This window comes from Daphnia magna, linkage group LG8 (assembly GCF_020631705.1).
Source record: "Daphnia magna isolate NIES linkage group LG8, ASM2063170v1.1, whole genome shotgun sequence".
Lineage (NCBI taxonomy): Eukaryota > Metazoa > Arthropoda > Branchiopoda > Diplostraca > Daphniidae > Daphnia > Daphnia magna.
In genome coordinates this window covers 5,682,707-5,709,813 of record NC_059189.1, presented here as the reverse complement: position 1 = coordinate 5,709,813, position 27,107 = coordinate 5,682,707, and the positions used below count along the sequence as shown (strand labels likewise).

At 40.3% G+C, this 27,107-nt stretch overlaps 6 protein-coding genes and 1 long non-coding RNA gene across 7 annotated transcripts; 2 read left to right on the top strand and 5 right to left on the bottom strand.

The window, feature by feature from the left end:
• Positions 1 to 1,767: 1,767 nt before the first annotated feature.
• LOC116928456 (GATOR complex protein Iml1) lies at positions 1,768 to 8,091 on the bottom strand. Its single transcript, XM_032935542.2, has 19 exons — positions 7,898 to 8,091; positions 7,706 to 7,843; positions 7,399 to 7,631; positions 7,108 to 7,332; positions 6,787 to 7,041; positions 6,521 to 6,716; positions 6,217 to 6,450; positions 5,976 to 6,097; positions 5,777 to 5,918; positions 5,296 to 5,703; positions 5,116 to 5,233; positions 4,946 to 5,048; positions 4,446 to 4,886; positions 4,187 to 4,365; positions 3,906 to 4,134; positions 3,596 to 3,837; positions 3,391 to 3,529; positions 2,845 to 3,318; positions 1,768 to 2,389 (listed from the first exon to the last, which is right to left on the bottom strand). The coding sequence occupies exons 1-19, from the start codon at positions 7,938 to 7,940 to the stop codon at positions 1,877 to 1,879; spliced, it is 4,434 nt and encodes a 1,477-aa protein (XP_032791433.2). The 5' UTR covers positions 7,941 to 8,091; the 3' UTR covers positions 1,768 to 1,876.
• LOC123475272 lies at positions 2,388 to 3,343 on the top strand. The gene is made up of 2 exons (XR_006650190.1): positions 2,388 to 2,662; positions 2,821 to 3,343. It is a non-coding gene; the product is annotated as an uncharacterized LOC123475272 (long non-coding RNA).
• Positions 8,092 to 9,478: 1,387 nt separating the features above from the next.
• On the bottom strand, positions 9,479 to 11,048 carry LOC123475341. Its single transcript, XM_045177936.1, has 4 exons — positions 11,001 to 11,048; positions 10,251 to 10,390; positions 10,114 to 10,208; positions 9,479 to 10,030 (listed from the first exon to the last, which is right to left on the bottom strand). The coding sequence occupies exons 1-4, from the start codon at positions 11,046 to 11,048 to the stop codon at positions 9,618 to 9,620; spliced, it is 696 nt and encodes a 231-aa protein (XP_045033871.1). The 3' UTR covers positions 9,479 to 9,617.
• A 715-nt stretch (positions 11,049 to 11,763) lies between these two features.
• LOC116928455 (malate dehydrogenase, cytoplasmic) lies at positions 11,764 to 13,797 on the bottom strand. The gene is made up of 9 exons (XM_032935540.2): positions 13,646 to 13,797; positions 13,284 to 13,434; positions 13,029 to 13,210; positions 12,802 to 12,963; positions 12,554 to 12,733; positions 12,367 to 12,480; positions 12,228 to 12,303; positions 12,130 to 12,164; positions 11,764 to 12,060 (listed from the first exon to the last, which is right to left on the bottom strand). The coding sequence occupies exons 1-9, from the start codon at positions 13,646 to 13,648 to the stop codon at positions 11,962 to 11,964; spliced, it is 1,002 nt and encodes a 333-aa protein (XP_032791431.2). The 5' UTR covers positions 13,649 to 13,797; the 3' UTR covers positions 11,764 to 11,961.
• A 58-nt stretch (positions 13,798 to 13,855) lies between these two features.
• On the top strand, positions 13,856 to 18,024 carry LOC116928454 (integrator complex subunit 8). The gene is given in 14 exon segments (XM_032935539.2): positions 13,856 to 13,993; positions 14,114 to 14,241; positions 14,337 to 14,547; positions 14,620 to 14,832; positions 14,901 to 15,062; positions 15,149 to 15,710; positions 15,786 to 15,993; positions 16,068 to 16,201; positions 16,285 to 16,395; positions 16,447 to 16,615; positions 16,688 to 17,310; positions 17,312 to 17,542; positions 17,601 to 17,783; positions 17,854 to 18,024. Coding segments are annotated over 13 exon segments (3,033 nt in total). The 5' UTR covers positions 13,856 to 13,993; positions 14,114 to 14,132; the 3' UTR covers positions 17,971 to 18,024.
• Positions 17,995 to 21,709, bottom strand: LOC123475271. The gene is given in 7 exon segments (XM_045177802.1): positions 17,995 to 18,460; positions 18,526 to 18,637; positions 18,705 to 18,923; positions 19,018 to 19,294; positions 19,353 to 20,161; positions 20,163 to 20,207; positions 20,267 to 21,709. Coding segments are annotated over 7 exon segments (3,138 nt in total). The 3' UTR covers positions 17,995 to 18,227.
• Positions 21,532 to 26,158, bottom strand: LOC116928453. The gene is made up of 8 exons (XM_032935537.2): positions 25,807 to 26,158; positions 25,557 to 25,743; positions 25,357 to 25,496; positions 24,639 to 25,285; positions 24,337 to 24,571; positions 23,893 to 24,273; positions 23,329 to 23,793; positions 21,532 to 22,703 (listed from the first exon to the last, which is right to left on the bottom strand). Exons 1-8 carry the CDS (start codon positions 26,029 to 26,031, stop codon positions 22,287 to 22,289), a joined length of 2,697 nt encoding a protein of 898 aa, XP_032791428.2. The 5' UTR covers positions 26,032 to 26,158; the 3' UTR covers positions 21,532 to 22,286.
• Positions 26,159 to 27,107: the final 949 nt, after the last annotated feature.

Here is a 27,107-nt window from a genome sequence, read left to right as displayed (position 1 = left end):
GCTTCACTCACTCAGTTTGTCTGGGGATGGTGGACTTAATTGCTTCCAGCTGCACATTCAAAGCTTGTAGCAAAAGCCCTTTTTCCTTTTCAACATCGGTTTGCAACAGCTTTTTCTTTATTGGGGTGTGAAACAAGATCCATTTATGTCCTCTATTTATCAACAATAAATTTTCAGTATATGAATTATTAAATTCACTATATCTTTCTTACTTTTTTAGGTTGTTTGTGTTTAACACAAACCAGTATGATTCGGCACCGCAACGCGAATGACCAGTCCATAGAAAAAAGTGATTCTCGTATTTCTGTTTCTCAATTTAGTGATTTTAATCTAGGTCAGTTGCGTACAGGTTATGACTACGATTTAAACTAAATAAGCACACAGAAGAAGAAACAGTGGTATGAAGGTTTCTGGAACGCGTGAATAGTTTTTGGTAAGAACATGATTTCCTGGGAAAAATATCGTAGTCAACACGTGTTTCGAAGAGGGGAAAGGCGTTTGCAGATGTGATGAATGCTCTTCCACTTATTCAGCTGCAAATGGGGCCTTTCTTACTTTCCCTCATTTTTTTTTTTATGGGCAAGTCCGTTCCAAGTGCCTTATCCCTCCTCCCTCTACTGCGCGAGTAAATTGGACACATCCGACAAGTGGCTTGGATATCCAATTCAAATATATTGAGAGTCTTGAGGCTGTTTAGTACCGATTCGTATAAAAATGTGTAATCTCGTTTTTAGACTGGCTTGCGATATGTTTCTCTCATTATTTCAATTTCCAAAAGACCCAATGTCTTATCAACTTAGAAGTTTTGAACTTCATGAACCTAATTAGGGAGACGTTTCCGATTTTCTGTTATCAGCTTTCTTATCAGTAAGAAACTGTTCTCGAATTACATGTTTGGTCATTCTGTTGCCGTTATTTATATGTAAGACGTTTTACACACACACGGAATAAAAGACAAAAATGCGCTGGACTTATGGAAACATAATCCAACTAAGAAAGTATGGTCATTTGTAGCGTATCTTAACCCGACTCGCCTTCTCACTGGCTACATGGGAGGCGGAAGTCTCTCGCCTCTTCCCCTGTCTTCTGTTGTCTGTTGACTTATCTGGAAAAGCCATCAACTAAGTTCCTCCAAGTTCTGCCCAGCCTCAAAAAGTTCTGCGTGATTTATTTAAGCGACCAGCCGTGTATGACTGGTTCCGAGTTACTGCTAGTTATTTTCTTTTTCTTTTTGCTTACTAGTAAAATCGAAATTTAAAATTAGCCTTATCGGTAATGGTTGAGCGACTGAGATCAGACTCGTGCATTATATCTATGACCATAAAATCACAGAACGTCATTACAAATTATCTTATTACGATAAGCAACTTCATCAACACGGTCTTGAGTGGAATTGAGGACGAACGCTATTCGGAAATAAATTTTAAAAATATAAACGCGGTAAAACGATGTTTAGCTTCTTGCCTACCAACTCGTTTTCATGGAACACGTAATTCAAATTGATGTAATCGAATTAGCAATTCGCAAAACAGGAGCCGACTCGTTTACGTAGCAATCCTAGTTGAAAGATTAAAACTCGATTTTGTACTACAAAATACGGTTTTAGTCCCTTCACCGATGACCACTTTTGACAAAGAAAGATCTGCTAAAAGTATTTAAGTTGATGGGACTTCAGCGGATAGTACTCCATCAGCAAGATTTAAACAAAATTCGTGGACGTAACGGTCAAAGAATGCGCTTTCATTTCGCTCACAGCAGGACTTAACGTTTCAGTAGAAGCAGTCCGTGTATGCTGAAAACAAAAATATGACTACAGCACAAGTTGATTTTTTAAAAAAGAACTTACCATAAAACAAACAAACAAACAAGTATCAGATCAAGAGCTGACGGAGCTCATTCGATCTAGCGCTTGTAGCCAGTAGTTCTTCAAACGATCCTCATCATTTGCGCAGAATTTTCGAAAATCAGATAAAAGTTTGCTGCCAGTGTTTTCGTCACAAACAGGGCCAGAGGGGTTTCTCCAACGCTTACTCAACATTGAATTCCAAGCCCAGAGGAAACCCACGCGAACTTCTTGGTTTTGTTGCCATTTTTGCCGACCAACAACGTGACGCGTGATATAGCTAAGAGTTAAAGATGGATCTGTTGGGGAATGCACGGCTGAATTCGGTAGCCAATTGGAATTTGTGCGCTGCGGTCTCTGTGGTGAAGGATGCACTACATTTTTGTCGTTACTGGTTGAACTTAATATCAAAACAAAAGCAGTTCCAGATGTATGGATGAACTGAAGAGGCGGGAGGGGTGGGCGAACGTTGGCCCTTGACGATGCAGTTGGAGACGCCGGATCGGGAGAGCACGGCAAGAAACCAAAATGACGTGCGATGCTTTCCTGGAGTGTGTAAACATGTTTAAAAGCCAATTAGCGAAATATAACGTGATCAAGTAAACATCGACCGCCGATACACGATGGAACTAGTCAGAGGGGAAACAAGGAAATCGAAGCGGACGTGAAATTTTCATTTCGTTAACCATCCTAATTTTGGGTGAAAAACTCGTGCAAAGGAATTGCAAATAAAACAGGCCATAACTTATGTGGCACGCTGAACGTTTAGCTCATTTATAACAGAAGAGTCTCGTCACATTTTAACTCTTTCGGTTAAAGGTATTCGATTCGAGCTTATTGTTACTTGGGAAAATATGTGGTACTAGCTTTCGAGCTGTTAATACGTACTACATTAACGGACATCATGCGTGTCTAATATTACATATAAATTTAATAACATTTAACTTAAATGAAATAAGGTTTTCTTAAAATGGCAGGTAAATAAGATTGTAGATACTGACTTGAAAAAGAAGCAGACGCTGCGGCCATGAATCTTGCGGATATTCTTCGAAAAACGTTCTGCCTTCCCAGTTCAACGCTGAAATATTCAGAGGCACAAAAACCGGCGCACGGAGAGGATCTGCTTTATGAGACATTGGTAGGGCGAACGGATCACATGGGATTGGTACCAAATTAACTCCACAATTCTGAGCCTTTCTAAGCCAATTTTGTAGAAGTTCGGCAACGAGCGGACCCGTACAGACAACCCACTGGAAGATAAATTCGAGAGACGCATCTGGGTAAAACACACTTTGGTAACGCAGATGTCCCCACTCGATTCGTTCACTTTTGCCACTGATATCCATATCCAGATTACACGATTTGTAACGCAACATTTGGTCATAACGATTCTCGTATAGAGAGGCCACAGATCTGAATTCTTTAGGATCCGCTATTAAGAACTGATACTTCGCAGGCTCTGGATTAGTCAATACCTAAAATAAAGAGGATAAATAGATGTAAAACAAAAAAAAAAATTATAGAAAATGGTGTTTTTTTTTACTAACCGAAGAGGCACATGGTGGTGGGAAGCTATTTTCGAATTCCACTTCAGCCCATTCGCAGTCAAAATTTTCGGAAACACAGCCTGGTGAAAATGCATCGCTGACTAAAGAGAACAGGTAGAATCCACAGCAAAACTTTATCCTAAGTGATCAAGTTACTTTCATTTTAGAAATATGGGAAAGTAAACTAGGAATTTCAAAAGCTAACTTGTCGTTGCCAGAAGAATGGCAAACATGCCGCTCGTCGATCATTTTTTGCATCAGTTCGATGGCGTCTCGCTCAGTGGTTATGCCTTCTACTTGATCCAAGAGCCAGGCGACAGCTTCGTAGCTGATGAAGGTGTATGGAGGTAAATCATTGATTTTTCCTTCTAAAAACGTCATCCCTCCTATAGATGATTTCATGGCTTCAACTATAGCGGCCGACCCCGAGGCGACTCTAGTGCGTGTCTGCATTAATAATGACACCTAAACGTTAGGCAATCGATGTTTAAACATAGGAGGAAGTTCACGTGTACCACACTATAGATGCATTCGTCAGTGGAAAACTGATTATCGGCCATTGAAAGCCCATGATCGCCAGAAGATTGATGTAGACTTTTAGTTTCTACCAATGAAGCACGAGGACGAGGTCTATCCGGAATGCGGTTACTACCCCCTCGATCACGAAACATGGTAGGTGCAAGGGGCCTAGGTTTCTTCGTTGGGTTATGATGCTTCACGCGGTTTACGCACGTGTCAAGAAATCTGTAAAGAGAAAATATGTAGACAAAAATAATTTCTGTATTAAAATTCATACCTGAGAATTTTTTCCGTAAAAGGACAGTCGTAAGTGGGTAAGACGCACAGGCGTAAGCGCCAATACTTTAAGGACTCGGTTAAAGCAAAATCTCGATCTCCGCGAGTGCAGATATAGTGATCCAAATGGTTCCAATTATAGTTTTCTAGTTTTTCAGCATTAAAATCTACCCAGGAAATCTTTTCATGAGCAGGATCGAAGAGAAAATTTGGTCAGAAAGAAATTTAAATGAAGAACGCAGCTTATTTGTATGTGTTACCTCGTACGTCAGGTGATCAGGAGTTTGAAGTCGATAGCGATAATGGATATTGCATGTAGGGTAAGGATGTCGAGGCCTGTAGCCTGTTACTGTTATAGTTGATCCTTTAAGAACAATTTTATGGAAAATTCGTCCAATTGACAGCAAATATTCTTGACTGTGGGTTGAGTATGTATGCGGAAGAACGATGAGCTGAAATCCCTGACTGAGTCGTTGACTAATCAATTCTAAAAAGACCTCCTTTGTTTCCAGCGGTCTGCGGAAGGAAAGCTTTTGCTGTTGGCCACAGTCATTTACGCTAATGCTGTTTACATCGTCAGGGATGATGGAATATTCTGACACCAGAAAATCGTTCTGTAGGCTACGCTGATCAGGAAAATAATCGGTGGTAATCGGAAGACAGGCTGGAATTGTTAAAGATTTCCAATCTACGCCAGTTGTCTACGTAACAAACAAAGTATATATAGAAGTAGTATGATCATCAACTATATGTAGCATACTAGTGCGGGAGTCCATTCTTGCTCACCGGTAGCTCCCCAAAGAAGAGTTAAACTTCGATTCATCGGGCGCTGTCTTCCTTTCGTATTTGAATTTCCTCCAACACTATTCCATTGTACAGAGAGATTTTTGCAATGCTTTTGCTAAATGTCGCAATTGAAATTTATTTTACCTGGAAGAATCTAAGTTGGCACTGCTCAGATTAACGCCAAAACTGCTAGATGTTAATTTTTCTTCGCTTGCCGGGACTGCTTGATAGTGATGCTGTTGAATCAAAACCCCCGTTGGACCTATAACATAAAAAAAAATTTCGTAACTGCAACATCTAAGTGTAATGCCATATTCAAATTACCTTTAGGGAAAATGTGTGTCCATCTTCTTCGGTTGGAGGTTAGTTTGATTGTTACTCGGCTTGGATCGAATGGATTAATTAAAGCTCGTCCTGTTTTGATTTGGCGCGTACTTGGATTAAAGTTAAGAGTAGAAGGGTTTGCGCCTGTCGTTACAGTGTTGCCTCCGAGAGCACAAGGTGATCCAGCGCTCCCTACTACCACTCTGAGAGTACTAAATCTGCGATCTTCCAGTCGCTCTTCACCTCCACTAGGTCTTCGCACACGAGCATGAGGAGCGGTAGCACCACAAGTAACAATAAAACTATCGTCGGCTGCTGATCTTTTGGGAATGGTTACCGAAGGAGTTTTTGTTAGAGAACAACTAAGCATGGTGGGTGCACTGATCAATGAACTGCTCAATCCATCACCTGTGAATCAAAGAATTTAGACGAACGTAAAAAAGAAAAAATTTGTTAGATCGGGGCGGACGGCATTACGTACCAGGATGACCACTGGTGAATGAAACATCAGCATCTTGTACACGAGATTTCCTAACGTTTCCTCGTCCTCGATCAAACCGATTCGTCTCCGAAGAGATAGTGGTTGTTTTACGATGACGGCTTTCTCGCATTAAGGTTTGAACCTGAAATTATGATGGTAATTTAAATTGAAAAAATACACACAGACTGAGTGTTACTACCTTGCTCGTGCGAGAGACTGGAAGTGCAAACACTTTTGCATCGTACGCATCGTAATCAAATACAGAGTTAGGCATACTAGTTTCAACTTTGATGGCACTACTCGCTTTAGAAGAAAGCAATCCTGTAGATTACAATCAAACTGTAAATTGAGGTTCACTTTCTCTTATAATACTGTACAACATAACCTAATATAATATAATACGGTATAAAGCAAAACAGCACAACAGAACACAAATATACCCGCAGTTTTGTTTTTATGCTGGGCTGTCTCTTTGTTCAAGATAGGAGCCATTTTTATCCGTGGAAGAAATGTGGAATATCCAATCCGCTTGCTAGACGAATAGAAGCTGAGATTGATCCAATGAGGCATACTGAAGTCATTGGAAGCAGCGCAATGCCTCTTATTGTGGAACTGCAACAAGGGAACGGCATGCAAAGGTTGCTCACCCACACAGACGAGATCGCTACCCACACCTGTTAATGTACGGGAGTATTTCGTTGGTTACGTTAGATTATAGTAAATGAACGACTGAGAGCAATTTACCGTTGTCTATGATTCGTTGCTTTGTAATGTTAGTTAATTCACGATCTACTTCAAATACGCCTACCCCAGGTGTGATAACCACAGAAAGTTGACCAGTACGATCAAAGCTTCTATCAAGGTAATGTTTTTCAAACACATTTAGAGACATGTTGAGCACCTCAAGGAAGTTGCCCTGGGCTGCGCATGAATTCACACCCTATTCTCCAAATAAGATGTGTTATTGTTTCCATTATTATTTAATGCACATAATATTTTTCAGAAAGTACTTTAGGAATATTCACTCCAGGGTGGTTTTGTTGATGATAACCCAAAACAGAGTTCTGCCAGCCATGAAAGAGCAATTTGAGTTGGGGTAGAATGCACGCCCAATCATCCATCCTTTCACTTTGAACAGCAACGCGGTAAAAGTCTTCATAGAACTTCCCCCGATAATCTTGTTGCAGGCACGCTCGCACTGCCTCTGGGAAGTATTCTAATGATTCTGCTTCATAAAAAATTCGGGAAAATAAAACAATGGTGACCTGCAGAGAAAAAAAACGGGGATTACAGTCATTTCGTACTAGATGTCTGGTAAAACTAGCTGTTACCTCATGGTTAGATCCGTGACGTTTCCACTTAGCAAACAATTCAGACAAGAAACCATTTACAGCTTTTTCGAAGTAGAGATCTCCATATATGTCAAAATCCCACATTTCTGAGCTCATTTGTAAGAATAGGTAAACTTGGCTAGTTGATGACCGAAATACAATTTTTGTATCTTCCGTGATGACACCACACGCTACTCTTTCTCCTTGGCCCCACATTTCATGAACCTTTTCAATGAGAAAAACATCTTTTCTTAACATGATCTATCTTTCTTCCTTACAATTTTCACTCACCTGGCATCTAACTGATTTGCTGCAAAACTCTAATTTTTTCCCAATGTACAAACAGGTACCTATAAGGCAGTTTTTCAACCTCCACATGTCGCTTCGTCCTAGGTATTGATCTTTGAAGGTCAATTCCACAGAGTCTAGGGCTGCAGATGTTGGATCCACCACGGTCACATGAACACCAAAAAATATTTGCAGTTGAAACAAACTCACTATGGATTGCTCAATACTGATTGTATCTGAAATTTATTATACAGAAAACCTAAATCATTAGATGTCTTACATAAGTTGTTCTCTCACCTAGACAGAATACCTTTTGTCTGTATATCATCTTTCAATGAATGCACTTGAAGCAAAATTCTTGAGCCAATAACATCAGGGTGGTATATTTCCACTACATCCCTCACTTTCACTTGTGGAAAATCCTTTGAGCTCAAAATTATTTCTTCTTCTACAGAAAACCAGTTCATGTTACAATAACTTTAAAAATTACAAAAGATCTTACCGCTAAAATGCTTTTGATGAGCAATCAATTTAAAAGTTTTCATGCTGGTAATTGATAAGGATAGCCTGATGAGCTATCGTCACGGAACTTGATTTGTAACAGCTGGCAGTTCCACTTTTTCGGGGTCGATTAGAAGGATCCCAGGATTTGGAGGAACGTTCAGCGACAGCTGGTTCCCTGTTCTTGTTTGTTGATAAACAGCCCAGCGTCATCTAGCGGCATACATGTGGGCTACACGACGAAAAGATCTTGTACCGTACAAGATAATTTCAAATGTTCTAAATGACTTGTATACTGTTTCAATACACTAGAAAATTCTATAACTAGCTTATATTACTGATAAGGACAAAATCGTTATCAATTAAACCACCCGTTTTTTTCCTTCCTAAGATAATTTCATGACTTTCAAGTTGAAATTTAGCTGAATTAAAAGTCAGGAATCCAAACTATTTTTGAATATTAGCCTACTTCCTTATTGTACTAACATACCACACCTCAAACAGAAAAAGCAATACTTCCAATTTGCTTTTGATGTAAGAGATTACTTACCAATGAAAGCTGAGAAATTCAAGCAACTTGATGCTGTTTGCTACTATAAGTTTCAAAACAATATATATTTTTTTTTATTATTTACGTCTATTTGCGTGGTGTCTGAATAAATAAATGTCAGTTTATCAAAGCCAAACAAAGTGGTTGAGATGAAACCGTAAAAACATATGTAGGTTAAGTATTCGTAAGCTGATCTATTATCTTCGAATTTACCCAACGAATTACCCAGTGGCTGCTCCCTTACCTAAAGAATAGCCCCATCCACCCCCACCCCCCAAAAAAAAAAAAAAAAATTGTGTTGTTACGTAAAGTACAAGCTGATATAGAAAATTAAGCTGGTTTTCTCTTGGTATATCTGGATTCCACTGGTAAAACGCAGCGAAAGCCATCTAAAGCCGGCTAATGGTATATTTTTTTTGTATTCAATAAAATCATTTTACAAGTAACTGGTTCTGGTTCGGAGCCTTTACCCGAATTTCTTTGTGTCTTTTCTAAAGTATGAATCCCCACACGTATTGCTAAGGGCTTTCAGGGCTTAAGAGTTCATACGGCAGCTTTTGACGTCTATAGCTTCTTTCAGTATGCCGCCCCTCTTTGTAGCCTTGTATCCAAATATGCATTTTGTCTATCAGAAACTACAGTATAACCTTGAGTTATCGTAATCACATAGAAGCCTTCGAAAATTCGAATAATGTCCATTTTTAAACGTAAATTTTAAAAATAAAATTGTTTATTTAACGTGGTAAATTGGAAATTATTGGCTGTTGTCTTCACCAGCAGCGTACGTTATTACGTTTTGTGCGTAATAAAAGATGATGTAATATTTTGGTCCAAATTAAAACAATTACTTGCAATAAATGTTTCCTATTTCAATAAAACGAGGCGGGGAAGTTTTTTTAATCAACTATATTTTCAAACAAACTGAAGTGCATAGTACAAGTCTTCGCAATTCTAGCAATATTGTGATTCGGAAATACGAAACAAAGGAAGAATGTTTTTTAACGATACAAAAAGGAAAATATCAACAGTAAATAATAGCAGAACAATTACAAGTGTAATTCCTAATGGATGTTAGCAAAGCAACATACTTACATTTAATTTGATTTTGAGCATTATCAATACATGTTTTGTTTTTTATAAACTTAAATAGTCACGACATCAGTTGCCTGAGTCAACAAATTTTCTGATACTGAGATAAAGAATAGTAGTTGTTATTGCAAGATTGCTTATAAGAATAAAGCTGCCATAAGAAATAAGGATTGTACATCACTTGAGGCTCAACGTAGGGCTCAATATGTGCGACAGGAGTTGACGGGGGTGAATATACTCTTCCGTCTGATGGAGCAGTAAGGACAGGAGGGCTCCAGCGGTCTGCCTCCCTCACCCAGATATGATGACTTGGATGTGCAGCATGAACACCCAACGATTCTCGTTGCAGACTAAGTTCTGGTATTTGTTTAGACTTCATCAAAGGGATACACAACTGATTTGCTGATGATTGGATTGAAGAAGATGTTTGGTTAGCCAGTGAAGTCTGGTAGTAGCTTTTTATATTCGAATGATCTTTTCGTACATCTCCCTTACCTATTACATATTTTATGAAATAAATTCCAGATTCTGTTTCATCAAAGAGCTAGTGAACTTTTCAACAATGGAGCAATAATTACCTGTGAGTAGCAACTGCTTAAGAACGGCTCCGTTATCCCCATTGCAATCTTGCTCCACTGAAATTGGTCCTGAATTGGCACGCATATTAGCAGAACTGATACACGATCGCATTTGATTAGGGTAGAGAGTTCTTTAAAAAAATATATAAATTTTCACGAAGGTACAGTGACCGCATGCGACGTGATGGGAATTGTGATGATGTTCTTCATATACAGAAAGAACTAGGAACCTTTTACCACGGTTGCAAATCCAAACAATGCAGATTCGATGGACACACTATACCGTATTTTTTATCAATTCAGATAAAACAACAAGAGGAAACTCTACGAAAATAAAGGATATAACATTCCAGTACTCGACGTCTTTATCGTTTCCTTTGTCTACGCTGCGATGGACAAATAACTGAAGATCTTGCTTTTGCCTTTTCAAAATAAAGCGTAGTCCATCAAGTAGTTTGTATGACTTGCGAGCAAGAAATAGACAACATGCCAAAAAACAGAAGCACCAGGTTATCCTTGAATGTTCATTATGAAGCGGGTGCGCTTATTAACTATCAGTACAACAAAGAATGACAGAATACAACCTTCTACTCGACAAAATTGTGAGGAACTGATTGTGCTACTGCCTTGACGACAGGCTTTATAGAAAAATGTCTCACCAGAATAATTGTCCTGGTTGCAAGTTCAAGGATATAATAATACTTAAAAGTTCGATTAGGCGTTCGACCTTATCCATGTTTCCAATACTCTGGGTTGTGCGAGGTCGGGGGATGTGACGTGCGCAATAGATTTTTGTATTTTATTGGCAAACGTCCAAGTAATGGCGATAATTCAGAATTTTAAACTTCCCTAGTTCGCCTGTAACGCCGCTTGATTCAGTATGTTACCATATCATTTGCCATCTTCATTTCCATATTTTCTGGGAAAATTTTCATGGCTTCTTAATGAAAAGATTCAAAAGACCTTGTACAAAATTATCAACATCAGGCGTATGGTCATTAGCTGGTTCGGTCTGGATCGGGGTCTGCCAAGACGCATTCAGAATTTCTTGGTCCACGTGGTAGGAATATAATTTCATTGTAACATCCGCTGAGAGCGTGAAACATCTAAAGGGTTTAGTTAGTCTGCGCCCTAAGCAACTAAAAATGGGGGAAGAGGACGGAAAAAGGCATTGCTCTAAGATCCCACTGATCTTGCGTAACCGAAGGTCATGCAGGTACAAAATCGACCTTGTATGCCCTCAAATCCAAGTAAACTGTCTACTTGCCCAAATACCCCCCCCATCATAATTGTTTAAATACAGATAAGTCTTAATTGCCTTAACTTTGAAACGATATACGGCTTCAAAGAAACTTCTTTCAGTTGTGTTTTGATTTTTTGATAAAATATCTGAGTTATTCACAATTAATATAAAGCGAGTGTTAGATTTCAAACAACTTATTCTAGCTTAATTCCGTTACTGTATTCATCGTACTCCGCCAGAAGTAGCTACTTAACCCATCCTTTAACATCGTGTACCAACCTACGATCGCAAATGCTTTTGCATGGCACTGCATCTGGATTTCCCAATAACCTATCTTGCTTGCCTTCGTTTGATTTGAGCAAATGCGACTTTCATCCTTATTAATAAAACTAACAGAAACTAAAGAATTAACCACTAGCCACATGTATTATACCAGAAACGAAGATAGATATTTGAATGAATAAAACAAGACTACTGCGATTACTGTTTTCTTTTCGGTGAATTGCTATTAATCACATCGAGTTTAGGAAACTCCACACTAAACCTATTGGGAGCGATCAAAGCCGAGCCAACTGGGAGGCCTCTGACGGCTTTTCCACGTCTAGTCAATCTTGACAAACAGCCAAGGCTTCTTCACGTTCCTCAATGAGCTCTTTGCTCGTCAAATCCAACTTTTCGCGAGCGAATTCATCGATGGTAAGTCCCTGTAATTTGATAAATATTATGTTAAATACTTGAAAGAGTCCACAATTATTCATCAATTATGAATTTACCTGAACGATTTCCCACTGGCCTTTGCTACAGCGAACTATAAACGATTAATAATTATTAGCCAAACAATAATTACTGGTTACTTTTTTAAAATCTCTACCTGGAAACGAATACATAATTCCAACCGGAGTATTATATGATCCGTCTGAGAAAACTGCCATTGAAACCCATGATTCCTAAAAGTGGAAAAAAGCAACCTTAAGTATGGAGACGCAGCCCTATTATGGAAACAAGGTTACCGCTGAAGTTCCATTCCACCAATCCTTCATATGATCAGCTGCAGCCTTGGCAGCGGACATGGCAGAAGAAAGTTTACGAGCTGCTATAACTGCAGCTCCACGCTTTTGGACCGTCTGATGGGATTCAAAGACGCAAATTGTTGAGTCAAAGAGCTTCCGGAAGTTAATAGAAAAAAAAATTGCTCACTGAAATGAAGTCTCCATTCAACCACGCTTGATCGTTGATTGCATCTTTAACAGATTTTGTTTCGCCATTTGCAGTGACAACTGTGGCGTTCGCAACATCTGGAAACTGAGTCGAGGAATGGTTTCCCCAGATTGTGACTTTGCTAACATTGTTAACCGGAACTCCTAAACGGTTAGCAATCTAGTAAAAAAATTGAACATTAGGCTATTGAAGAATTCACTCGACAATTTCATTGACAACTAAATTACCTGTGCTTGGGCGCGATTTTGGTCAAGTCTAGTCATAGCACTAAAGTTAGCAGGGGGGATTGATGGAGCGTATTTTGAGCAAATCAATGAATTGGTATTGGCAGGATTACCAACAACCAACACTTTTACAGTTTTCTTTGCATGCTGATCCAAAGCTTGGCCCTAACATCCAAAGAAATCACATAATTTATTTCTTTCTTTGGTAATTAATAGATCGGGAAACTCACCTGAGCTTTGAAAATTTTGACATTGGCAGCAAGCAGGTCTTTACGTTCCATACCCTCTTTTCGAGGCATGGCACCTACCAGAAATGCTGCATCTACATCCTTGAAAGCAACTGCAGGATCAGCAGTTGGGATAACTTCACGCAGGAGGGGCAATGCACAGTCCTGCAATTCCATGACAACTCCTAGAATATGTGATTTGGGATGCTTTGTTTAGTTTTTTTTTTATAAGAAAAAAGTCCTTTAAATATACACAACCATTTAGAACTCCCATCATTGGCTCAATATCAAGAAGATGAAGAGACAGAGGTTGTTGATCACCAAAGACATCTCCTTTTGCTAGTTGGTAGAGCAGCGAATAAGCGATTTGACCAGCGGCTCCAGTTACAACAACGCGAATAGGTTCAGCCTAAATTTACAAAACGAATTACAACACTACAGCGAACGTAAACTTTTAATCCGGTGTATCAACGCTATCTGAACCTATATCAAACCGGCGATACACCTTGAGTTTACTTATACGAACTACGACGTTAAATTTAGTTTAAAATTTTACTCGTCATATGGTATAGCTAAACTTTTAAAGGTTTTATACTAAAAAGTCGAGGAAACGCTGTTACCATGGCGGATCAGTACTTTTCGACGTGAAGGTTGAACGCAGAGTGAATCTCAATCGCATATAGAGCTCCAAGAATTCTTGGCAGAGGATAGAAGCAGGCATAAATCTAGCCAAGTCTCTTATAAGTTAAGGCCGATATACTGTAAGAGCAGGTGGCGAAGTGGAATATGTAGTGTAACGTACTGACGTGCTGTGTATACGTGCGATTGCGGAAACCCCTGCGCTATATACAGTGCCATCAGACGGTGATTTAAACATTCACATTCTGAAACCCCAAACTCTCGAAACTGCTTGTGCTGCTTTCTGTTCGTCGTCTGCTTGAGATAAAGTCAAACTTTCAAACTTGGAGGTTGGAGTGTTTGTTTACTTGATTTTTTTTTTAAGTTTCACATTTTTGTTGATTCACATTTTTGAAAAAGTTGACTGAAACTGAGTTTTGTAAGTGATTCCTATTTCTGCTACTGAATAGCTTAATTCAGGATTAGAATATGGATACTGGACCAAAACCTATTGCAGAGCAAAGTGGAACTATTTTATGGTTTGAATATTTGTTAGATTCATCTTTGTTGGAGAAACAACTTTCGCGAGAAAATTCAGGTACTTTCCTCTCACCACTGTTCGGTTTTCAGTAGAACTCTAAAATTGTCTTGTATAAAGAAATGAAAAATTAAAACTATCATTCTGATGTGCAGATTCCCAGGCAACTGAATTAATTGTTGAGTTCCTAGTAAATTCACACAGCTTGAATGTTTCAGAAAAGAATAATAGCAAGGTAATTGATGTAGAAGGCACAGAAGCACCTAATGGCAGTGAACCAAAAACAAGGAAAAGCTTGGCTTTAAAAATTTTAGCTCTGAAATGTGCAGCCCATTTAAAGTGGAACTTTCAATTGCTAGAAAATCGGTAGGAATTGTTTGTTATCACAGCATATTATGAAATGTTGGGAAAAAATCTTAATGACTCACTTTTTGTTAGTGTTCCCTTGACGTTACAGCAATTACTGTATCAAGATCTGCTCTTCTTCTCAGAAAATGGTAAAGTTGATATAAAATCACACATTTCCCTGGATTTCAGAGAAGCCAGCCCTCACACAATATTTGCTGTATCCACTTACCATCGATGGGTGTTGTGGGCACTTAAATCAATCCAAATAATTACAAAACCCAACAAAGTTTTACACATTCCAATGTGAGTTGTATGCAATGCCTTTTGTATTTTGGTTTTCATCACATTTCTGCTTATGGTTTTCTTCATAGGCCAGGTGGACAGGGCCCAACCTTTGTTCCACCTCACATCACTGAGGCTATGTTGAATTCTCTGAAACTACAAGCCATTGACTCTGTACTCATTTTAGAGAACATCCTCAAGGAATTAAATGGGAAGAAAATGATCATGCCTACCATTAGCACCTTTGTGAGGTAACAGTAGAGCTTAGTTAGAGGATATAACGGTGCACTTTAAATCCATCTATGTATACATCGTGATTCGTCAACTTGATTTTTAGTTTAACAGAAAACTCAACAAGTGTGAGTGAACATAGATGGCAAGAGGGCTACAGTATTTCGATCGAAGAATTTGAGCTTCAGTTGCGTTACGATTTGGCTGTGTGGTTTATGTTTGCAAATCAGTATTCAGTAGCCAAACGTCACCTGCAAGTTGTCGGAAGATTGTTTGCTGATTGTCAATCACGAAAAATGGAATACTGCACTATATCAGCTCCTTATTTGAAAGGTTTTCTCTCAGCTTGTCAGATACAAGGCGTTAATGACGAAAAATCGTTAACAGAAAAAATGCATGAATCTATTAAGAATCATTACGTTGGGTTCTTAAGTGTGTTACAAGAAGATAATATTCGTCGAGAGGTTCCCATCCACTACAGGGAAATGGCTGAATTAGATTTGCTAAGTGCCGCGGCCAGCGGCAAGTTTACCATAGCAAAAGATCTTGTTTTCAAAGTTCAAACATTAAATGTAGTGCGTAGGGCACTGGCGGATTATCACATACCTGGAACATATTTCAAGCTACTGGCAGATGAAGAAGGATCTGGATTTCAGTTTTTGATATCGGTAATTTACCTCATAACAGTTTGCTTCTAAATATTATTATTTTTTTTTTTCATTTTTTTGGTGATTGTCTTCTAGGAATTAGAACGTGTTCATCAGTTGGGTAATAAACACGATGAGAATAAGATAAAAGGACTTCTTTCGAAGATACTCATGACGGGCGGAGATAAGATCAAGAACTCCCTGTTTTCTAATAGCTTGCTAAAAGAAATTATGCAAGGAGAATTGGCCAAAATAGAACCAGCTTTAGAGCATTTGCCATTCAACCCCGATTTTCCGCATTCATGTAAAAATTGCCTGGTTAATTTTTTTAAAACTCCCAATTTCTATTTTAAATAACTAGATTGTTTGAAACAATAGTGCTACCTCAAATTGAGTGCGGTGAACTCATTCAACAGCTGATTGAATCCTATCGCACCTCAGAGATTCAAACTTTGTTGGACCGATTATCTCACGGTTGGCCGAATCGACCGCTATGGACTCTATACAAAAAAGTACGTATATCTTGCCATGTCTACGTAGTCAATGATGGAAATAATTAACCTTGGTGACCAATTTGTCCCTTATATTATTTTAGTGGGAGATACCGATACCTTTTCAGAGTGCCGTCATGAACCTACCAAAAGGGATGCTTCAAGATTGGTCCTATATTCTCCTGGCCAAATATCGAGAACTTCTTAGTTTACAAGTAAAAGTTTCCAGAAGTCACCAGTAAATCGTCTAATAAGTTTATTAACAGGATTTTGCCGGTGCCGTGGAAATGCTTAAAGCAGTAGAAGAACGTGGGCGAACAAAGCAGTTGGCAAATTCGCAAGCTGGTAGCAAACTATTTAAACTTATCGAATGGGAAATTCTTTTAGTGGACGTCTTACAGTTTCTTCATAAATGGCCAGTTTCCAGCAATTCCAGTTGAGTGATATGGCATGCCAAGTTAAACAGAAAAAATTCGACTTTAAAACGCGTTGATTTTTTTAACATAGGTCGTTTTGCGGAACTTACTACCCAATGCCGCGGATGCCTGGGTGCTTTGCAACGAGGCGAAACTATTTTCCCACGCTCTGAAGTAGTCGACTATTGCGTAGCACTGTTGCTTGCAGCGTGTGAATGGGAATTTCTGTTGGGACTAGATGTTCGCTGGAATTTGAATCTTAATGTCGAACTGGCATCAAGTTTAGCAGCTGTTTGCTATGATTTGCAGCGTGACCGAGAACGACCTACCCGTAAAAATGCGAAGTCTTTATGGGATTTGATTATACCAGCGTTCAATCCAACCTCAGCTAACAGTGGAACAATGGCCTCTCAAGGGGGAGGTTCTGCTTTAAAGCGTACTGCCGCAGGGGCGCTACAGCAAGGCGGAAGTTCAGCTCGGGACTCTCCAAATGCTAACGTACCCCTTGTCAATCGAGCAGCTTTATCGAAATTTTGCCAACTTTTGTACGAGCCACAATCGTTAAACATCACTCTTTCCCTATTCGTACGCTTGCACAATGTTGTGCAGGATGAGGCAAATTTAGAGATCAATGCCGATCTGTCATCTCTTTGGCCAGCTGTGCTCAGTAATGCAAACAGTTATCACCTACCGGGCATCGGTGAACTTCTTAGTCCAGTTGCTGGAAAGAGCTCTTTCTTTATACCCACTGAATACAGACTGGCTAAAGCTACAGGGTGATCTTCATTTTGCCCAAGGATTTCATTCGGCTGCAATGAGCTGTTTCATGACGGCTGCTTCGCTTGCAAGCGATTATTTTCACCAAGTCGTTCCAAAACAGGTGCTGGATGAGGCAACGGTTCGCAGAATGATTAAATGCTCGCATTCGGCTTCGTGTTTCACGCAGGTATTTTAAACTTTCATTATGTGGAATGCTAATGCTAACATGTTCTCTTATTCTCCAGTCAGCACTTCTTTGTCAGTTATTAGAAGAAATTGATTATGCTACCGCTTTTCGTTGCTTGCAAGAGCGTGGTTGTAACGACGCTATGGACTCTCTGTATCCATTTATTTGGGATGTCACTCTGCTAGAATTCATTATTCAATTACACCATAAGAGAGGCGAAACGCAGAGGAAAACAGCGGCAGTAAGAGCTCCTGAGTATAGTTTTTAAATGTATGAAACCTTCAATACTAATTATGAATTTCGCTATTTAGTTAAAAGCCATCGGGATGCTTGAACTAAATGCCAACAACAACGAAGAAATTCTTCGCGAAGCAGCAGCACAAAGAAAGGCTCAGTTTTTACGCTGTCTAGCGAAGCAGTATCTTTAAATATTTGCGGAAGATGATCTCGGAGACGATTACACGTTCAATTTATTGAGATTATATCTGGTTCGAACACATACATAGTCTTCTAATATGAAACATTCAACGCCCTTGTCCCCAAACATCAATCACGTGTTTCAATATGCCTTTAGCACTTGCCCTTTCCCGAGCAAATTTTAAATTAAAGGGGATACAAGAGAATAAAATAGGTTGAGTAAGATATGAAACGATGAACTAGCGGGGAAGATTTTCATTCAAGCTATTCAGTCGAGAGTGGCAGACGTGCACATCTTATTCAATCCACACGTACCATCTCCTCGGAAGACTCGATAGAACCCCTGTTCACCCCACCTTGTGCCCCAACTGTTCTTTACAATCCAGTAGGGTAGAGTTTTGTTGAATTTCGGGTAATTTGCGACTCCATAGCCAACAATTAACACGCCATGATCAATGCCTCCGGCTCTACACAACGCTTTCCAGGGATGGCTAACACCTCCTAAAAACATAAGATTTGGTTACATTAAAGCTGTTCAGTGTAGTCGTGATCCTCTTGCTGTATACCTCGATAGTACTGCATAGCGTTGGCATTAATGCCAATGGAAATAGGTCCGTTCTGAACAAGCCATTGGGCCATTTCGGTCTCGTTAGTTGATATTTCTACACCCCCGGTGACCTGGACACGAGGAAAACATCTGTTAGGATATTTGTACAATACATTTGCATGGAATTTTCTGAAAAACCTGCACTCGAGTGATGTTGGCGTCAAATTTGCATTTATTTTGGTGACCATTGTATGGATAATCCGATTCAGTTTCTAATCCACCTAATTCATGGATAGCTTTATACGCGTTTTCGGGTAATCCTCCGTTGCAGCCGCTGTCGAGCTTGTCGCAGTCCACTAGTTCTTGCTCGCTCAAGGAGAGGAGTTCTCCATTTCGAACAGCATAAACACCTTCAACCTACAGACAAAGGGATGTTCGTATTGTGATTAACTAAAAATTTGTAAGTACTGTAAATAAAAAAACTTAAACGATAAATAAGAATAAGACTAACGTTTCCTGTAACAGAGAAGGCCCAGCAAGAGCCACAAGATCCTTGATCTTTTACAGGAGTTACTACGCTATGGTTGCGCCAATCAAATTCATCTGGAAGATCTATTTTTGGAATAGCTGCTTGAGGAAGGCGAGCATGTGATTGTCGAAGCATTGGTCTAAAACCCGCCAAATGTGCTTTGTATTCGGCTGCACTCCAGTCTGAGAAAGGTGTGTCTCCATACACTGCCGTTCCCATTTCATATCGATTAAGTAGCTGAATTTTTTCTTGGTTAGCCCTAAGTTTCAATTAAATTATGAGAAAAATTTAATAGGAAAACAAATTGAGAATGGTACCGATAGATTTTGTAGCGATGCTCGAATTCTTCCCACGTTTTGTAAACTTTGTTAAACTCTTTGGCGAAACTGCGAAATGCCGTCATGTGTTTCAATCTCCGTGTTTTCTTCAGGTTTTTAGAATGATGATGATGGTGGTGATGTCCGTGCGTGTTGAGAACATTTTCGGTTGATCGACGGGATCGCTTGCACGTCTTTGATGTGCATTTTTTATTGGTAGTCCCCAATACAGCACATTTAAGATTTGTTATTTGACGCTTATTCAGCCACGGCTGTGTCCATATTTCAACTTTGCAAAGCTGACGCTCGGCCGAACGATCGAGTGGGCATTCCCGGTCGCTTTGGTTAGAAGACAGTGGACATTTTGTTTGTCCAACTTCAATCGTAAGATAAATCTTCTTCCCCGAAACAGTTTGTGTACCAGCATTTCTTATGTGCACAATATTTAACAAGTTTCTTGCATTCGACCGAGCCTGAATGGCCGTAAGAGCAAACGCAGCATGGGCTTTAATTTCTTCGGATGAAGGATCGGCCGGTGTTATTCCACCCACCAAGTGGCGACGAGGAAGAGATGATTGTAAAGCAGACGCTGTCTCCGTGTTCAGGTCACTGCACGTTAACTTCGTGACTTCTCGTTTCCCTAGCCAAGGTTGTTCCCAAATGGAAACGTTGCATTTTTGACGGCGGATGCACGATTTATTATTCTGTTGGCAATCGGTAAACTTTAATTCAAGCTCGAGGGTGTACATCATTCCTGCGACAACTTGTTTAGTCGCTTTCAATACTCGAACGTTACTTGGGAGCATTGGGCTCATTGGAGCGGATAGCAATGGCCGACACGGCGAAATCCGACAACTAAAATGAAAAATCTATTGCAATTTTAATCAATTATTACTGGGAATTGATGAAATTACCTCTTTGGTTTTCTTGCTGTTGATATCCATTGGAGTAACACCTCCGGTCATTTGATCGGAAGAACGCTTACGGCGATTTAAAGGTGCACAACTAGAATAGGTCAGATGACGAGCGTTTGCGTTATAATAAACGACAACGTCACACCGTAAATTAATGCCACCAACACTCGTCAGTTGGAGGCCTAATTGGTAATTTGACCCGGCCACAACCTCCTTTGTTGCAGACAAGACTTTTACTAGTGTCAGGTCGTCTCCTTTCCTTGCGTGGCTTAACAGAGTTGTAGCAAACGTAGCTAGTTGCGCTACTTCGTCATCCAAGGGATTAACACTGACGTACGCTCCAGGCAGACTCGTTGTGGTTGAATCACGCACCTTTTCAACTGTAGATTGGGGGGTTTCGGCTGCTGCTTCGGTCTTAGTTCCTGGCATAGCTGATGGTTGAACCGCTGACGGTGTCAATTCGCATTGCATTTGACTAAGTTCACGTGTCGAAGTCCAGGCTTGATCGAAAACAACTACTTTGCAAAAGACTGTTCCTCTAGGTTCGCTGAACTCTAAGCCAAGGCGATAATTAAATCCCGCAACTACTTGACGCTCAGCGGATAGAACTTGGACGAACTGTAGAGGTACAGAATTCATGGAACGACTTAACGCAAATGTAGCAAAGTTTGCCATGTCTTTCACAGCTTTCTCGTTTTTATCGATGGGGCAATATCCACCGACGCAGTGTGACGGTGGCTGGATCGAAAGTTCTGAATTATTCGGTCGTATAGGTGGGCGAGGGGGTCCTGGACGTCGGGGCCGGGTTTGCAGTTGACGACTAACGCGAGTCTTCGTCAAATCCTCACATGTAAAAGAAGTTAGCTTTCGTGTTTTCGTCCAGCTTTGGTCATAAACAACTACGGAGCAGGTTTGAACTCCAGCCTCTCCTTGAGCTTGCAGAGTTATTTTATAGTTTTTCCCTGAAACTACTTGAGTCTCAGCTGAAGTAATGTTTACAACAGAAAGAGCTCCGGCGTTAGTAGATTTGCTGATTGCCAGTGTAGCAAAGTCGGCCATCTCTCTGATGGTAGCGTCTTTTACATCAGCTGGCTTGTAGCCTCCTTCGAGACCACGACGCTTTTTGCTATCACGACACGAGGAGCTGACCAATTGACTTGATGACTTTTCGGCCACAATTGCATTGCAGATGACTGTAGCTTTGTCTTTCAAGAGTAACAATGTAAGTTTGTAATTCACTTGTTTGCTCTCGATCTGTCTTGCTGCGTTCTTGATTTTCATGAGAGAGAACGGAGCGTTTGGTGAGGCTTCAGACATGGCAGACACGGCGAACGTAGCAGCGTCTTTGACGGCCGTGTCGTGCACAGCCGCAGGTCTGTAGGCTCCGAGGGCGTTTTTGGCTTTTCGTTGGCTTGGGGGAAATCCTTGCGGAAAACAGGTCATATTGGTTAACTCTCGTAGCGACAACCAGCTCTGCTCTAAAACAATAACTCTGCAAAAGAGTGATTCATTATGTCGAGTAAATTCCAGTTCCAGTTTATAGTTGATGCCGGCAACAACTTGCTTTTTAGCGGAATGAATTTTGGCCAAGGTGTATGGTGCAGAGTTTGAGGAATTGGCATTAAAAGAACTGCTAGCAACGGTTGTTGCAAAGTTTGCTATTTCTACAATAGTAACATCAGCTGGATCTACCTTGGAGTATGCACCCAGCAACGGTAAATTTTGTTGGGTATTTCTTCCCCCAACGCGTGGACCTTTTTTGGGCAACTTTACATCGCCACCGAGTCGAAATGTATGTGGAGCATATCCGACAAACGGGCTCTCGTCAAAATCTTCGCTTTTAGGATTTCTACCGCTAAGCTTAGGTCGCTTAGGCTGACAATTGAGATCTGTAACCTGCTTTTCTTGTAGCCAAGCTCGGTCCCAGATTTGAATGTTGCAAACTTGAAAATCTTTGCTTTCGTCAACTATGCAATTGTCTCCACTTGCTTGATCTTTCTTGCAGTTGGTAGAGGCAATTTCAAGTGACAACCGGACATTTTTCCCTTGGAAAATCTGTACCGATGACGGCAAGAATCTTGGCCACTTTCAGTTTTTCGCTTGCGTTAGATTGCTCTTCGATAACAGCCAAGGCAAAGTCAGCATACGCTTCGATTTCGGTTGACATGGTATCGGCCTGGCCATGGCCTCCAACGATGGACGACGGAGATGAACCCAGGCTATCCACGGGAGCCGGCATTTCTGAGGCAATGGAAATTGTATCCTCTTGATTTGTAGAAGACAGAGATAGCGAGTCACAAGTCATGTTGGTAACTCGTCGATCATTAAGCCAGGCTCGATCCCAGACAATAACGTGACATATCACGTTTGACTGCGAGTTTTCGAGCTGGCAATGGGTCCCGGCGCCGTCGGCTTTGGTGCAGTTGGTGAAGCCGACCTAAATACCCCGAAAAATGAGACACGAGGTTACGTTGATATGTTGGTCATTTTGATACTAAAGTTCATTTAGATGTCATTACTAGTCACGCAATGCAAGCATTGCAGTGTAAACTATGGAATTGGGGTCGCACGTCGGGTTAGGGTGTGTCATGTTCGTCCAAGTAGTTATGTTTAGTGTTGTTTATTCTTTTACAGTGGGCCAATAAAAAAAGGCAAGAAAAAAACTTTTGAAGTATCGAGTTATAGACCAAGAGTTAGCTACAATAACGAAGAAGGATTTAATTTGTTCGTTTCCGTTTTGTTCAACAGCCAAAAGAAAGTCAGAAAAGAGTAATGCACCTAGAAACTCTTGGTCGTTTGCTTTTTAAAAACAAACAGCATGCTCCATGAAAATGGTCGATCATAAACCCAGTGTAACAACAATAAGGTAAAAGGTTATCAGTCAGATCGTCCGGCGTCAGCGTTCAAATATAATACAATTTTTCTTTCAAGGAATTTGTCATGTGATTGTCAAAATGAAAAAGAAGGATAGAGAAAGAGAGGGACGGAGGCTAGGGGGGTATTGGACACGTAGACAGAGGTATACTGTATATATATATATGCGTTTAAACTGGTTTTCCAACCTCAACGTCCAAAGTGACTTTCTTGCCGGCTACTAGTTGTGTGTCAGCTCGAATAATGCGAACAAGATTAAGGACGTTTCCGTTGCTCCTCTGGCTGATGGTTTTTGTAACAAAGTCTGCTACGGATTTAATGTAGGGGCTAGTCTTGTCGTTTGCGTCATGTTCGTCAGTCACAATGTTCCGCTGCGGCACATGTTGAGTGGAATCTACTCCGGCAAAGTCTTTACTTTTATCAGTTTCGCTCGTTTCATGGGGCTTGATCGGGAAGCATCTCGAATTCACCAAACGGCGCTGCACAAATCTGCTGTCCCGCATCGGAACTAGCACTTGAATGTCGCAAAGATAGTGCTGGGGATTTCCTGAGAGACTAGCGAAACAAGCTTCATTGTTTGCGCTGCTTCCTTCAGGACAATCCGCCAAGGCAACATGAATTTTCATTTTGAAGGTTTTTGACCTACCCTCAGTCTGTTTAGAGTTAAAACAAAATTAGTAATTTGTAAAGCAGTAGTTTAAAATAATAAAGCTAAGTTCTATCCATATCAAAAAATAATAAATACTTCTTACACTGGAGGTCCCCTCAACGACTGTAACTAAAATACGCTTTTTGGAGTTATCATCGAACGAATCGAGTCGATTGAGCGCAAATGCTGCAATATCCTTTGCTTCCTCATCGTCGGGCGAGATTGGAGTAAGACTTCTTCCAGTTTTTACGTCGCTTTCATCTTTGATAGAACGCCTGACGACTGTTAAGCTAGGAGAAACACACTGAGGTTCACGGATTTGTTTAGAATTGAGCCAAGGTTGATCCCAGATGCCAACTGTGCACATGCGACGAGTTCCCTCGGTTAGATTAGGCTGGCATTTCGAGCGGTCAGCGTTCTCACTTCGGAGGCAATTCGTATCGACTAGTTCAATTGTCAACACGTACAAGCTACCACTGACAACCTGTAAGAAAAAGGAATTATCAGTAACATTGTGAACGCGCATTTTAATGTGTTTAGTACATACTTGACTAGTAGCTTTTTCGATGCGAACAACGCTCTGAATTTTATCGCTATTAGCAGCGTTTTCTAGAGCGCTTAACGCAAAATTCGCCAAATCTTTGACTTCAGTTGAGTTAACGTCAATATTGGACGGACAACCCAAACAGGGTGAACTGCGAGCAACAAAAACCTCTTCTTCAGCACCTAGAATTCCTTCTTCCTCCGTCACTCCTTCCACAGCTTCTTCCACATTTTCTCTTCTACGTGATAGTTGTATTTTTTCATAAATTTTAAACAAAGCTTTCGTCACTTTTTGCATGAGCTTACCTGCTGGCCAATTGGACTGCATTACTACTGACTTCTTCTACTTCAGCCCCCTCTTCTTCTGATGCTACATCTTCATCCGCGTAAGCCTCTAATTCTTCTGCAATGGCCGCATAAGTAGTCGGTTCACAGTCAAAATCGGAGAAGAGATACCCATCAGAAACCCAAGGCCACTGCGTGAGTGTAATGGAGCAAACAGATGGATCTCGCTCTTGGTCAATGGTGCAAGATTTACTTTCGTCTTCGTTCTCTTCTTCAGGGCGCTTAATGCAGAGGGTGGGTACCAACCCTAACTTTAAATCAAGATCTCTAGTTCCACTGTCTACTGAAACACGGGAATCAGCTAACAAGTAGCCAATAACTTTAAACTGGAATGCGGAAACGGATTCTGCATCAATGATAGCCAACGAGGCAAGAACAGCGTGGCGAATCAAGCTTGTGGTTAATTCCTCAGCCGGGACGCGTGTGATGCCAAACTTGTCAGCTCCTTCGTTATCTCCAGTGGTAAAACATCTAAGAGATTGAAGAATTTGCTCAGAAGTGGACAGAGCTTCTTCCATGGTGACTTCACAAGCCTCATTTATCACATCTTCATTTGTTGTTGATATGTACAAAGTCAAATAGTACAAGCTGCTGTTAGTTTCTTCCACCTGTTAAATAGATTGCAAACATTAATTAAGTAAAAACTAAAATATTTTCTATCATGTAATGTAACACTCACAGTAACTTTTCTCGCATGACCAATATGTTTCAAGGTATGTTTCCCTCCTCGACGCTCTCCCATTTGAGATACAGCCTTTTCAGCTAGTGCTTTGGTAGCTGCATCCTCCAATACTAGTGATGTAGCAATTGTGCTACTATCTAAAAATTTGAATGTCATTGAAATTTGTGAAAACCAAAAATAATGCATCACACTATTACCTATGAACTCTGGAGGACTGTTTGGTTCTCTATCAGCACATTTTGTTTTGTCCTCATCAAGAATCCGCTTTTCATTCCAAGGTGCATCAAGGACAATTACTTCACAAATATGCTTTTCTCCAGTGCAAGTTTCTTCGTTATTGGTGCAATTATTTCCAAGCTCTATAGTGAGCATATATTGTGTTGGCTGGAGAAAAAAAAATCCAATTTAGCAAAAATGGTTTAAGTTAATTACAATGGTTATTTTTACCGAAGGTTGGGAACCTGGAACAATATGTGCATCCATAATTTTATGAAGTGACGATGTATTCTGAATGCCATATGTTTCTGCATCTTTCAAAATAGTGTTGGCTGCGAAGACGGAAATTGCCACTAGAGTTGGGTCCTTCAATTCTACGTCTTCGGATGCATTCGAAAATGTACTAGCGAAATACGAAATGGCAAAGATCAGGGTGAAGCGAATAGCAGTCCCCATCTTTTAGTTTTCGATTTTTTAATATAATTAAGTTAAGGGCCAACTGGCCAAAAGAACGCTTTGAACACGAGAGAGCCTCACAAGTGCGACCTTGCCGAGTGCCTGCACGCGAGCAACTGAATGTGTTGACAACAACTTTATGTTTTGGTTGGCCAATGTCCTACCCATCCCCCTCCTCTTGGATACTGCACGACGTTTCCAGATCTCTCCTTTGCTTGCTAAAGGGCCAAGGTTTTTTATTTTGGAAAAACCAAAAAAAAAAAAAAAAAAATCTTTTAAAGGAAAATGTATACTCATAATACAAACAAGCCTTTCGCGGATAGCGACGCAAGCTGCACCTTCTTGGCTATACCGGATGAAAAGACGTTCGCAATTATACTCCTTTCTGAAAGGATGGAAATGCAACAACGCGGTTTCAGAATGAACATCGACATATGTCTCAGGTTATATGAAATGTTCTATACGACGTAACGTATATAAAAATAACCCACTATTTGGAACATGGTGGCTGTTTCCCAGAAAATTCAGTACTTCCATTGCTGTGTCAACACCCACATACATTTTTAACTAGAAAAATGATGCGTAGCAGCCATTGCACTGTGCTCTAGAATGTCATCGCTATATTGGACAGAAAGCTACAACGTCCATGAACATCGACTTATAGAAAGGAGCCTCGTTGTCATTAAAAAGCAGGACGATGGTGTATTCGTCTGATCACATACGGGTTTAGTAGCCGTCAGAAATGGGTAAACAGAGCGTATTGATAGGAAGTAGGCGTCCTCGGACTTTGTCTTTCTATCACAGTTCTTTACAGAAAAGCATCGTTCTTTAACCTGGATTTCGTGAATTGAACTCGTTCTTCAAGTATCTGATTTTTCTCAATTCATTTAGGATACTACAATACATTTTAAGACGACGCGAATTTCTGGTGCATTTGCACAAAAACTGTCGTGTGGATTCACTTGAACATTAGTTAATATTTTCTATTTCAATGAACTTAAACTTTAAAAGCTTAGTCCACCTTTGTGTGATCAGTCTTTTTGTTCTTGTACCATGATGGTTTTTTAAAAAGTCCC

What these genes read in the sequence shown, in the direction of transcription:
- LOC116928456 (XM_032935542.2), bottom strand. Translation starts at nt 7,940, where the DNA reads ATGAAAACTTTTAAATTGATTGCTCATCAAAAGCATTTTAGCG. An exon ending in GCAACGAATCATAGACAACG is followed by an intron (nt 6,451 to 6,520) that starts GTAAATTGCTCT and finishes GTACATTAACAG; the next exon opens with GTGTGGGTAGCGATCTCGTC. An exon ending in ATTCACCAGTGGTCATCCTG is followed by an intron (nt 5,704 to 5,776) that starts GTACGTAATGCC and finishes TTTGATTCACAG; the next exon opens with GTGATGGATTGAGCAGTTCA.
- LOC123475341 (XM_045177936.1), bottom strand. Translation starts at nt 11,048, where the DNA reads ATGAAAATTTTCCCAGAAAATATGGAAATGAAGATGGCAAATGATATG. An exon ending in TGAAGATGGCAAATGATATG is followed by an intron (nt 10,391 to 11,000) that starts GTAACATACTGA and finishes AATACGGTATAG; the next exon opens with TGTGTCCATCGAATCTGCAT. An exon ending in TAAGCAGTTGCTACTCACAG is followed by an intron (nt 10,031 to 10,113) that starts GTAATTATTGCT and finishes AATATGTAATAG; the next exon opens with GTAAGGGAGATGTACGAAAA.
- LOC116928455 (XM_032935540.2), bottom strand. An exon ending in GGTGGAATGGAACTTCAGCG is followed by an intron (nt 12,304 to 12,366) that starts GTAACCTTGTTT and finishes TTCCACTTTTAG; the next exon opens with GAATCATGGGTTTCAATGGC. An exon ending in AATTATGTATTCGTTTCCAG is followed by an intron (nt 12,165 to 12,227) that starts GTAGAGATTTTA and finishes AATCGTTTATAG; the next exon opens with TTCGCTGTAGCAAAGGCCAG.
- LOC116928453 (XM_032935537.2), bottom strand. Translation starts at nt 26,031, where the DNA reads ATGGGGACTGCTATTCGCTTCACCCTGATCTTTGCCATTTCGTATTTC. An exon ending in TTCCAGGTTCCCAACCTTCG is followed by an intron (nt 25,744 to 25,806) that starts GTAAAAATAACC and finishes TTTTTTCTCCAG; the next exon opens with CCAACACAATATATGCTCAC. An exon ending in CAGTCCTCCAGAGTTCATAG is followed by an intron (nt 25,497 to 25,556) that starts GTAATAGTGTGA and finishes TCAAATTTTTAG; the next exon opens with ATAGTAGCACAATTGCTACA.